Genomic DNA, 12,802 nt, shown 5'->3' on the forward strand with positions numbered 1-12,802 from the left:
CACTGGGGTGGGTGATCCCTAGTTCTTGTGTTATGAGAAGGAGTAAATAACATTTCTTTAATCACTTTTTCCATCCTAGTCATGATTTTATAAACCTCTATCATATCCCCTCCTTAGTCATCTCTTTTCCAAGCTGAAAAATCCCAGTCTTATTAATCTCTCCTCATATGGAAGCTGTTCCGTACCCCTAATCATTTTTGTTGCCCTTTTCCAAACCTTTTCCATTTCCAAGTTATCTTTTTGAGATATGGTGACTGGATCTGTATGTAGTATTAAAGATGTAGGCGTACCATGGATTTATATAAAGGCAATACGATATTTTCTTACTTATTATCTATCCCTTTCCTAATGATTTCCAGCATTCTGTTAGCTTTTTTGACTGCCGCTGCACATTGAGTGGATATTTTCAGAGAACTATCCACAATGACTCCCAGATTTTTGTTGAGTAGTAACAGCTAATCTAGACCCCATCATTTTATTTATATAGTTGGGATTATGTTTTCCAATATGCATTACTTTGCATTTATCAGCATGCTACACAATCGGTTCTAGTTTGTAGATAGTAATGACACTCTGAGGACATTTCTGAGGACCTGAAGAAGAGCTCTGTGTAAGCTCGAAAGGGGCTGGGACTTGGAGGGGAATGGCAGAGTAGGGACGGGGCCTCAAGGGAAGAGGTGGAGTAGGGGCGGGGGAGGGGTTCTGGCACTCATTGCCTGTTTTTCCCAAATTAGAAAGTTGGCCACCCTAACTGGAATTCAGAAATGCTGGATTATTTTCTCAGATCTGAGAAAGACTTCCTGTGTGATCTTTGGCAAATCACATAAGGCCCAACCCAATGCCCACTGAAGTGTCTTGGAATCATCTTATTGACTTTGATGGGAATTAGATTAAGCCCTTAATTTCTATTACATCCCCAACTGTATAATGGAGATAATAGCACTTTCTTTCTTCACAGGAAAATTGGGAGAACAAAATGTTTGTGAGGTGCTAAAATACTAACAATAATGGGAATCACAGAATAACTTTTAAAAATTAAGATTTTATATTTTTGTTTCCATTATTAAGTGTAAGCAGTCTACAGTAATCTTGTTTGTTAATAAAGTATATAATAGAAGATTTGCAACAAGTCTAAAGTAAGGTTAAGGAGCAACCTTAAGTTTTGGATTTTCCTGATTTTTGAGTGCTTGACTTTTCAGCCTTAATGTTAGCTTATTGTAATAATTTCACTATCAATCAATAGATAGGTAGGTAGATAATATGTACACTCATGAGACAGGCCCAGGTGCAGTATTTCAGTGTATGATTACCTGGATCAGTGTGTAGCAGGATATTTTTTCACAAATGTATATATTATATTTTAGTGTAGATGTTTCCTACTGTACTTTCTCTGATAGTAAATATTTGCACAGAAAAAAAGGATTAACACAGTGATGTAACTCTCAATGAATTTTTGTTAAAAGCATGTTTATCATCACTGCTGTTTGCCAAACAGACAAATCAGAGGGCAATAATCATGGCAGTTTATGAACTGCCAAAGAGCCCAAGGTTGCTGTGTTCTAACGAAGGATATACTGAGAACGTAAAGCTGTGCTTTACTGAAAAACTGATATATCTTTACAAAATGCTAGTGAAAATTTTTAAATGTAATGTAGAATTTGGGGTAAGAGGAATTTGAAAGTTAATTAACCTCTTGAAACTGAGTGTTGACATTTCTCCTTGTTCAGATACAAATGCATAAAACTGAATCAGACATACAACTGCTGCCAAGAAATCCAATTAAAAGAATACTTGGAGAAAAGGCGGGTAGACCTGTTCATTAATGTGTCTACCTGATCTTTTCTAGACATTGATGAATGTTCAGTGAACAGACTGCTGTGTGACAATGGCCTCTGTCGAAACACACCTGGAAGCTACAGCTGTACATGTCCAAAGGGTTATGTATTCAGCACTGAGACTGACACTTGTGAAGGTAAGAATGCTGCAGTGGGAATCATCTGGATAGTATTGATCAAATCAGTGATTTTATAATATTGGAGTTTATCAGATGAGAGAAGAAGATTCATGGTGATACAAAACAATGAAGGGAAGGAAAGGCCTGTATTATGGTATAAGTCATTTTGTCGTTGTTCTAAGTAGAATTCTCTTAGCATGATGGGGTGTGACTCTGAATTTCTGCCAATATAGCCAGTTCATTTTCTACTTGACAGTGTGTTTTGTTAGACAGAACACTTTGAAGAGAAAGTTAAAGAAAATGCACATTTATCTCTTGAGCATTCTGTGCAGATCTCTGATTTGTAGCCATGATAAGTGAGTCTGTTTTGGTCCCAGAAGTCCTGTCTTCTTCATTTGCCCCAACCTTGAACAAGGGCTTTTAATGGTGTGATGATATCTTGGAAATGGGAAAATCATGTAGAGCTAAGTCCTGATACTATTGATGTCAGTAGCAATATTTCCATTGTATTAAGTGGATCCAGGATCTGTGCCTTACTGACTATTAATATTATTCTTTTGTTGCTGCAAAACATGTATATATTTTTAATATTAATTGCTCTTTCCCCTGAATTATACAAATACCAAATCAATTAAGAATATATCTAATGGAAGCTAGTGAGAAAATTTTGCTTCCAAAATCAATTTTACAGAGTGGTGATAAATGAAGTTGGAGCAGAAGTGTTAATTTCTGTTTTATTTTGAACAGCAATGCATAATGCTACCCCAGGAATAGTAGAATTTTGTTAACTTTCAGTGTTATTTTTGGGTTGGCCACTTGAATTATATAGCTCAATATTATCACAGTACTGGATTTTTCACTGTGAATTGCCCTTTGCTAAAGGGAACAGTGTGGCGGTTGAAGGCTTCAGCTTTGGAATACTTAGAATCTCATGAACCAGTTCTTCAGTTCCTGGTTCTTCAGTCCTTTTCCATTCAAAGAAAATGGTGTTCCATGTAGTTTTATTATATCTGGTTCTTTCAGGTGCAGCTATTAAAAACTGAGGTCTTGTCTACTCTCATTGTGTGTTAAAGATCCAACTGCACACTTTTTCAAAATAGGTCTTTTCCTGTCAGTCATACCCAAGGATCTATGCTGTACTCATCACTATGCTGTCTCAGAATACCATCCATGGTATTCTGCTAACATTTATTCTTGAGAGTTTAAGCTTTCATATTTTTAAAAATAATTTTTAGAAGTGAAAATGGTTTCCTCTTTCTATGTTTAATATGCTAGTGTCTTGAGTCTGCTGCAGACAAACATAATATTACCAAGAGAGATGTTACATTTGCCTGTTAATCTTGATATTTAACTTCAAAGCATAACTCTGACCATAAATTTGCTAATATATTGAACAAGATACCAGAACAAAACAACTGAGCTTAAATCATTGAAATGCAATTTAAAAGGACAACTCCATCCAGTTTTGGTTTTCACTCTGAGAACATAACCAAACAAATTAATGTATTAATAAAAACATTCAAAACGACAGCCTATGGCCTTAGTGTCAGAGTGAAGTTTTATAAAATTGTGATGGAGTGGGATTTTCAGGGGAGCATGCAAGGAGGTGTCAATAGAAGTCTGAAAACCAGTTCCACTCATCAAGAAAATTCAACTCATAATTCTAAGGAATGACCACTTTTAACTTTTGTCTAAGTTTAAAAGGTGTATTAACTAAATTAATGATCAGTTTAGCCACCCTGCATCAAATATAAAAATACAAATTGTGAACAAATATGGTTTATTTAGACTTATTCAGTACATTGCTTCTGACACTTTTCAATACAATAGGTATCTAGGGTATACAGAGATATTTCACAACTACAGCAAGCAATGACTGAAAGGCAGGGATAGGGGGTGTGCAGGCATAATTGTAGCCCAATTAGTGGATTGTTATGTAAATTAAAATGTACATGTACTCTGCCACTGAAAGAAAAATTACTTGAGTGATCATTTAAGATTCTTCAAAGTGATAACAGTTCATAGGTAATCTTTTGCATTGGGGATTCTAATGAATAAATGAAACTCCTGTTTCTTGTTTGCCTACAGCGACTTTGAATATTCTTAAGAAAACATATATATATTCATAAAAGTAATCAATATATCATGATAGGGACTGGCCATGGTTACAATATTTGCACTCCCCTGAATACCAAGACTGCATGGGGCTAGCACTATTTGCTACACCAAAAGAAGCTAGGAGAAGCTAAAGTTGTGGCCCACCCACCCCTTTTACATCAGTCACTAGAGCTGGCTAGTTGAGGGGAAAGCACACCTGGCACTCTCTTACAGAGAGCAGCTGTGATTGAGTGGCTATGCTGGCTGTGTGCATTGAGGTTTATGTCTCAGTGAGATGTATTGTTGACACCCGTTTCTTCTGCTGCACTGCCCTCCACAGTAAGCAATACTTATATGGCAGGGCACAACTGACCCTATAGTATTGATTACTACTGTTACCTACGCACTATTTTAAAATTAATATAGTAATTTTGTGATGATCAGTAATGCTATTTATTTGGAATCTAATAAATCCAGAATATTAAAGATATTTCTATCTACTTCTCCACCTGGTGAAACTGACTTGGTACCGCATTCTCCAAAATGTCAGGTTTGTATTAATCTTTTTCTTCTGAATATAATTATTTTTAATCCAGACACCCTAAAATAATACATTGTGTCTACAGCAGGAGCTGAAGTATCTTGTCAATTATTGTTAATATGCTTGTGTGCATATTAAATTATACGCACATGGTATATGAATGATCTGTTGTATCCATCTAAAGTCACATAGTTAGGCTGAAGTTTAGATTTAGCTGATCAGGCAAAAATGATCCAATAATGGTTTGGCATAAAGCAGCCTATGAAACTATAAAATCCGTTACACTTTTTATAACGGTGAGTGGCTTGGCAGTTTGAGGAATAAATTCATCTCATTCTTTTTTTTTTTCCCTTCCAAATTCTGTTTTTAAAGAAATGGTAAGCAGTTCAGTTTACCTCACTAGCTGTAAAGTTTTTCTCTCAATAGTAACTTTATGTAATGTTTTTACATAACTCAGATGCTTGCTATTCAACAATGTAGTTTTAATTAATGTAACTTTCAACAATAACCATAATGAAATATTAAAGCCCTGTGGTGTTTTCTATTCATAACAAAGTTATGAAAACTTCACAAGTTGTTTGTTGTTGGGTTTTTTTTGTTTGTTTGTTTGTTTGTTTGTTTTGAGCCTTAAGAATCTATGAAAGTAGAAATTTTTACAACAGGCTCTGTGGTTTAGATTGTGTTTCCACAAATGTAAACCAGACGTGCTTTGAAGTTTATTTTCAGGAATGTACAATGGATTGTTTCAGTTTTTGTTTCTATGACATTTATAACATGTATACACCACACTTAAAATATATTTGTTTAAAAAATGGTAAATATCTTCATAAATGCTTGCTTTGCTTTTTAAAAATTAAAGGAATTATTATCAACTTAAAATCATATTTGTCTGAAAATGTCTTTCCTACTATTGTTACAATTAACAGCTAAAATTATTACAACAAAGAGGGAAAAACATTTTCTGTTTGTTTACTTTGTGCATATGACATTCATTGGCCTCAGTTCGGCAAAGCACTGAAGATGGAGTTCTGCACATCTAAGTGGCTTGCTGAATGGGGGCCTTTGTAATTTCCCCCTTTATGATCATTTAGGCTCCAGTCCTGCAAACAGTTGGGTATGTGATTAACTTTCAACACGAGTGGTCCTGTTGACTTCAGTGGAGGTTAAGCATGTGCTTAAGTGCTTTGCTGAATTGGAGCCAAACAGTGTTAAATGCACAAAGTAAACAAACTGAAAATCATAGAGATGGGGTTGGGTGGGTTTGTGTTTGGAAGATCAGGGCCTTAATCACTGTCTCTTTTTTGTGTGTGGGTCTTCACACAGAAAATAGAGAGATACAAATATTTTTTAATGGAAAATGTGATTGAAAAATCACAGAAAGCATCATGGAGATAAGCTTTTTATATTTTTAACACTAGCTGTTTGAAGTGTGATTTGACTGATGATAATTATATATTTGGTTAACAGAATGTCTCTCTTTTTTTTTTTTAATTCAGACACAGGAGAGAGAGTGTGTGTATGTTATATGTGGGGCTCTTTTCAGTTGCTTATAGCTTTGCTATGCTTTTAAACATTTGGGTTGAAATGTTCCATGATGGCTGCCTGCCTCAGGTTTTTTGAAAAATTTCAGCCAAAACAGTTTAGCTGTTTCTGGGAACGAAGCTAAAGAAAAATGTTGTTTTGCCTGTGTAAAAAATCCTAGTAATCATTTTTGAAAAGCTCTAACTCCTTGGTGCGTTAGACCAGGGACTCGAAATTTGGCAAAAAGGTAGCCTTTATGTCAGTATTGTGCTTTTAGCTATGCCTGTGAAAATCTGGCCAAATTATCAATGTTTGAAAAATCTCAGTTCACACATGCTCAATACAGACTTTTTAGACTTTAGCACCTAAATTCCTGAAAGATTCTGTCAGTACTGAGCGTTCCTGAGTCCAGGGCTGAGAGAAGGAATTTCCCTGCAGTTGCAACTCTGGGTTACTGTGGCCAGGTTGGGTCTTGGTACCTGAACTGACAGCAGAGATCCTATTTCATCTGTGCTCTCACTTACATCCTTGCTGTGCTCAGGGAGAGTAAAGGAGGAAGATGCCCACTTCTTATACAGACAGAACAAGAGCCAAATGCAGGGGAGGTTTGGCAGAGCAGGGTGTGGCAGGGCAGCAGGTACTGGGGGAATAGATTGGGACAAGAAGCTTGGGAATGGGGAATGCAAACTGGGACTGGAGGCTTACAGGGAGGAGAGGGAAACTGGGGCAAGGACCTGTGGTGAAGGGTGGAGATGGGGACTGGCTTGTCAGGGAGACTGAGAACCAGTGGGTAGGGAGGAGGGGAGACAGATCTCATAAAGAAATGGCTTGACAAAGAGATGGATACAAGGATGCAGAGGGGATCGGACACAGATTGGAAGAGAAGGCACAGGCAGGAGATTGGGACTAGGAGCCAGTGAGGATGGGGAATGTGGGTGTGATGGGTGCAAGTGGAGGCAAGGATTGAAGGGGAGAGTTTTGAATAGGAGCCATGAGGGGTAGAATTGGAATGGCTGGGCAAGGAAACTGGGGACAAGGTGCTGGGGCGGACGGGGAATGACTGGGCAAGGAGATGGAGTTGGGGGGCAGGAGACTGGGATGGGGAGTGCAGTGGGGTGAGACAAGGACATGCTGGGCAAGGAGACTGGGACTGTGATGAGAAGCCTGGGAGTGGAGACTGGAACTGGCTCTGTGTGGAGCATGGGACTAAGACAAGGAGCCAGGGGTGAGGAAAGAGACAGGTCTGGGACAGGAACAGCTTGTAAGGGACAAGTAGGTGTCACACTTGGGGGCGAAGGTCGGAAGAGTCTGCCCACTAGAACTCCTCTGCAGAACCTGGAATGGAACCCAAGATTTCTGAGCCTCACCATTTCTGTGCTGTCAGCAAATATCTCTGAAACCCACTGGCAACATTTGTGTCTCATCCCCCACTAGTGCGGATCCATTTCGAGGATGGCAACTTACTACTGCCATCAATTACTTCTCTAGTTCAAGTGGCTGAGGTTTGTGTGGTAGATCTGAAGGCTCCAGTTCTGCTGATGATCTGTGTGGGTGCCAATATGATGACAGATGAAGGAATTTGTTTTTTCAATTTACTTTTTTAAAAGCCTAGGAAGTTACACACAACACATATGTTACAAAACATTATTAAAGTTGCAAAGTCAGCCACTCAAAAATTAAGGAAATACCAGAATTAAGGTTCCTGTGCAACCTTAATTCATCCTGGTGTAGAGCATATGCACTATGATACAGTCACATACTACATAGATTGCATACTTTTTTCCCACGGGACCCCTGCTTCTTTCAGTGCACAGTATGGACCTGCTCTAGGGATGAATCAGGGTTGTGTAGTGAAGGAGACTGTTGTCTGTAGCGGCCCTACCTCATTTGTTGCAGAAGTTGGAAAGTGTGTAGTGAATGTTGAAGGCTAGTGCCGAAAGAGGAAGGAAGGTCTCATTGTTAAGGAAGCTGAATGTTTCCCCAAAGGATTGGATTCTATCCCTGCCTTTGCCACAGAGTTCTTGTGTGATGCAAGGCAAGTCACTTAAACCAAACTTCATGGATTGCCACTAATTGTGTGTTCCTTGTTTTCTGGGTGCCTGACTTCAGATATTTGGTCTGATTTGCAGAAGTTCTGAACACTTCCAGCAGCAGCTGACATCAATGGGAACCGTGCTTCGAACATACAAAGTGCTCTGTAATGCTAAATACTCTGAAAAATCAGGCCATAGGCATCTTGAATTGGGCACCTACAATTAGTGGTAACGTTTGACTTAATCTGTCTGGATATGTCTACACTGAATTGTAAACCCAAGTCTGTGGGACCTGGGCTTGTGGACTCAGTGTTTCCAAGCCTGCACGTGAGCATCCACACTGCATTGTAAACCTGGGTTTACAGTTGCTGGACCCTCAGTGTCACGGTTGTGCTAACACGTCTGTACTGCGCTATGCAGACCTTCTAACTTGGGGCTGTGGCTTGACCTGTATACATACTGCAGAATGGCATGGCTTGGCCCCAAGTCTCAGTAGGACTCTGGGTCTGAACCCTCCCCCAGCAGGGTCCTCGGACCCAGGTCCTGAGTGCATGCTAAGCTGAGACAGATTTGATTTGTGTGTGTGCAGAAGGGGGACTTGCTTTCAGACCTGAGTCAGAGCCCAGATTTAGTGATCAATGTAGACATGCCCTCTGTGCCTCAGTTTTCTAGCTATAAAATGAGGATAATAGTACCATCCTTTATCTCACAAGAGTGTTATGAAAGTAAATTCATTAATATTTGTGACGCACTGAGATACTTGAGTGGTGTCCGCCATAGAAAAGCCAATGAGGAAATTAATAATTCTCTTGTCAGAGCTGTGAAGTAAATAAGATGTAGGGCTACACATCTGCACAGCAAGAATATAACCTAATACTGAATATTCATCAATTGAATGCTATCCATCCTGGTGCAGTGAGTGAGGTAGGGTTCCTATGGAACAAAATAGTATGTGATCATATAATTAAAGACTGTATCACAGTGCACAGAATGCACAACCATTATGCACCAAGTGGCCAAATTAAGGTTGCACAAGAAACTTTAATTCTGGCATTTCCTGACTTTTGAATGCTTGTCTTTGCAAACTTAATGTCTTCTGCTGTATTTGTGTGTGTGTAATATACATATATGCATGTGTAATATACTGTATAAATAGTTAGCAAAAAAGAAGACAAATCTGTTGTTCCTGGTAGTCTTTTGAAATGGAGAAACCACATGTCCTAACATCGTTCAGATAGCCCTTATCTCCCTGTTTGTTTTCTCAGTTTTAAAGAATGACTGGTTATTGAAAGCAAGGTGGCAGAAATACATTACATGTAGGTTCTCCAAAGTCAGTTCTACCTTGCCAATCATTTAGCAGGTGGTGAATATTTAAGATATCTCCAATACCACACTGTGATCTGCTTCCACTAAATTCCTTGTCCCTTCTAATCATATGGGAACAAGAATATTGAATTTATTCTCAAAAAGCAGCTGCTCTGTATACTAGCATTGTCACTATTCAAAAACAATTCACATCGAGGACCAAGTCCTGATCACTTTATTTAGTTGAATAGTCTCATTTAGTCAATGGTCTCCAAACTTTTGATCTATGCCTCTCTTTTACCCGGTCCACATGCAGCTGGGAGTGGGGCTGGGAGCAGAGCCATGGCCAGGAGCAACAATGTGGCTGGGAGCTGTGGCCGGGAGTGGGGCCAGGAGCTGGGGGCCAAGGCTGGGGTTGGAACTGCGGACCGTGGTGGAGCTGGAGTTGAGCTTGGGACAGAGTGGGGTTAGGTAGCGCTCCCTCCCCTTCCCCTGTGGGGCTGAACCTAGGCCCCACTGTGCCCCCCTAGGTGGGGGGCATGCCCCACAGTTTGACAACCACTGTATTAAGTAAAGGAAGTCGGTTTTTCCCCTGAGTACAGTGCTGATTTGGGGGATAAAGAGAGAATTCAGTTTCCTAAAGGTTTCAGATTTCTTGATGTGTTCCATCATTTTAATAACACAGGTGATTCAGTGAATAGTTTAAATTCATAGTTGTTGTTCTGACCCCAAAAGCTCATAAAGAGATAAACGTGTAGAGAAATAAAGACTTGATATGGCATGCTACACCAAATAGAAAATGAAACCTTCTGTACTACTTCTATAAAATAAGTGGAATAGTTTGTTTTATCTTGAAAATCAGCCATTGATATGTTTCCTGTTTCCAGTGTGTATCTAGATCCCTTATTTAATTTTTAATTAACTTGTGTCAGGCTGTTTTAGGTTTATGGGCTTGACATTATTTCTATGTCACTCCTTGAAAACCGAAGCATTCACCAAAACTCTTTCATTCCTGACCCATGATAGGTGCTATCTGTTTGGATTAGGATGTTTGATTTAAATCTAAAACAAAATTGGGTGAACTGCAAAAAGACAATTGGTTGTTCTTAGGAAAAATTTGGTGGTATTTTTTAATTTAATAATTAATTTAACTTTTTTTTAAAAATGCTAATGTCAGCAGGAGTCCTATTCTTATATGTGGACAGGCTTAAAAAAACCCATGGGGGTGAAAGTGAGAAGGAGAGTAGCTGGAATGGAATACTATTAACAGTATTACAGTTTCAGTCTTATTTCTTGAGCACTTTCCAGGTCAGTGGAATCTCAGCCAGCATTGTAATACTTTGTTTCTGACAGGGTTTTCTTAATTCTTCCAAAGCCTCATGGAGCCATAAATGACAGAAACAATAAGACCTTTGTTTGTGCACAAAATGTTGTGGCTGGGAATGCATTGCTTTCCATGAAAAAAGGATTCTGATTTCTCACAAGACTGTTATAAATGATTCTGGAAAATGTTTTAGTCCAAGTTCTTGGAAGTTTCTGTCCTTGTATGAAAATGCCATTTAATTAACACTTACAGGATATGCAAATACTCATCCACATATGCACATGCACAGTGCTTGTCCCTGAATGCTCTGTACCTCATTTAAAAAAAATTAAAAAGCAAAAGCCAAATTTACCAGACATTCTGGCATATCGTAGTTCACGGCTTCATTTATATAGCATAATATTTTCCAGAAATGCATGGCTGTCCTAACAGTATCTTTTCCTTCTGGATTATAGATATAAATGAATGTGAAATCAGCCCGTGTGTCAATGGCGCCTGCAGGAACAATCTTGGTTCTTTCAATTGTGAGTGTTCACCTGGCAGTAAACTGGATTCTACTGGATTCATTTGCATTGGTGAGTCTATAAGTGTGGTGTTTGGTTGGTTAGCTTGGTTTTAATAGTATTATTAACACAAAGGAAATTAATCACATTGATTAAAGAAACAGAGAAGTAAACAAAAGAGTCCTCGTAGTTCGTACATGGTAATAGACAAACATATCTGACTGTGAGGCATTTTGGACTTGCTTTCTGAATAACAAATCCAGACGCGTTTGCCTGTTTCCATTGGAGCAGTATCAAACGCAGAGGAGACAAGCATAACACTTTCATTGATGCTATTTCACCTAGACAGTACAGATTACTATGAGTCCATGCACTTTGACTGGTGAGAATCAATGGGGGAGGTTTTAGGTTCATTATTGACAGAGATTGTTATTGCTTCTCTCCAAGAGGGGAAGATATCAGTTTAACCAAAGGGTGGTTAGCCTATTGCTTATACAGCCATAATTAAATGGTATTGGCCTCCCCAATTACTGCACTGCCTCCTAACTTCCTTTTTTGGGGAAGGATATTAAGCAGGACATGGCAAGACAACTCTGGATTCATTTGGAATCCTCTTTCTGGATCTTTGTCTATCTGGTGACAGGTATTGGTTTGGGGACAAAATATTTATCATATTAATATCCTTAATTGATGATCTCCAGATAATGGAAAAAAGTCAAGTGTCATTGATTTTGTTAGATCAAGCAGCAGCCTTTGAGGTGGTTGGCCACAAGGTGTCTTTGGCACAGCTGCAGAATGGGAAGAATGGGGACATTCACCAATGGCTCTGTTCCTACCTCTCTTGAAAGGTCTGAAATCATCATGTTTGGTAGACACTCATCCACCCCAAGTGCCCACAAGCTTCCATTTTGTCACCCCACTTGTGTAATGTGTATTTGAGGCCAGTAGGGGATCTTGTGATAGGAGTTGGGCTGGAGTCCCATTGGAAGTGAGCATAATGGATCCAATCATGAAGTCCTCAAACAGATAAAACTTTCGCTGGCCTTGATGTGGGTTCTGTCTGCATCAGGATTTAGAGCATTTATATAGTGATTAGAATATATGTATGTAGGAGCAAAAGGGGTTTGGAGGCAGAGCAAAATTGACAAATATGGATTTATAAAATTAGGACCTAATTCTATAATTTTTTACTCAAGCAGAATTGCCACTGGTTTCAATGGTGATGCAAGAAATGTACCTTGACTTCGGTTAATCCTATGTAAGGGTTACAGGATATAGCTCTTGTACTGTGTAAAAAACTTGACAAATACTCTTGTCAAATATAAGTAGGCTTGGAAGGATTGGATTTTTGTCAGTAAATGTCTGTAAACATCGATTTCACTGTACACAAACAAACCAATGAAAACATATTTCCATTGATTATCAGATTTTACAGATAGCAGTCCTGCTTGAGAACTTACTAGAGTTGAATTTTATGGATACGTTGTATATTTTGACATCTCATGTTGACAATTTGTGCATTAA

General features: G+C 38.8%; 1 protein-coding gene across 2 annotated transcripts in view; it reads left to right on the forward strand.

Annotated features, from left to right (window-relative positions):
• The window catches only part of FBN2 (fibrillin 2), a 277,388-nt gene that overhangs the window by 131,480 nt on the left and 133,106 nt on the right, over nucleotides 1-12,802 (forward strand). For both annotated transcript variants that reach the window (XM_067569251.1, XM_067569252.1), the window contains 2 exons: nucleotides 1,847-1,972; nucleotides 11,231-11,350. In XM_067569251.1, the coding sequence (XP_067425352.1) occupies nucleotides 1,847-1,972; nucleotides 11,231-11,350 (246 nt within the window). The remainder of the gene's footprint in view (nucleotides 1-1,846; nucleotides 1,973-11,230; nucleotides 11,351-12,802) is intronic.

This window comes from Emydura macquarii, unplaced genomic scaffold (assembly GCF_026122565.2).
Source record: "Emydura macquarii macquarii isolate MOO-44397 ecotype Brisbane River unplaced genomic scaffold, CSIRO-AGI_Emac_v2 contig_2897, whole genome shotgun sequence".
NCBI classification, from domain to species: Eukaryota; Metazoa; Chordata; order Testudines; family Chelidae; genus Emydura; species Emydura macquarii.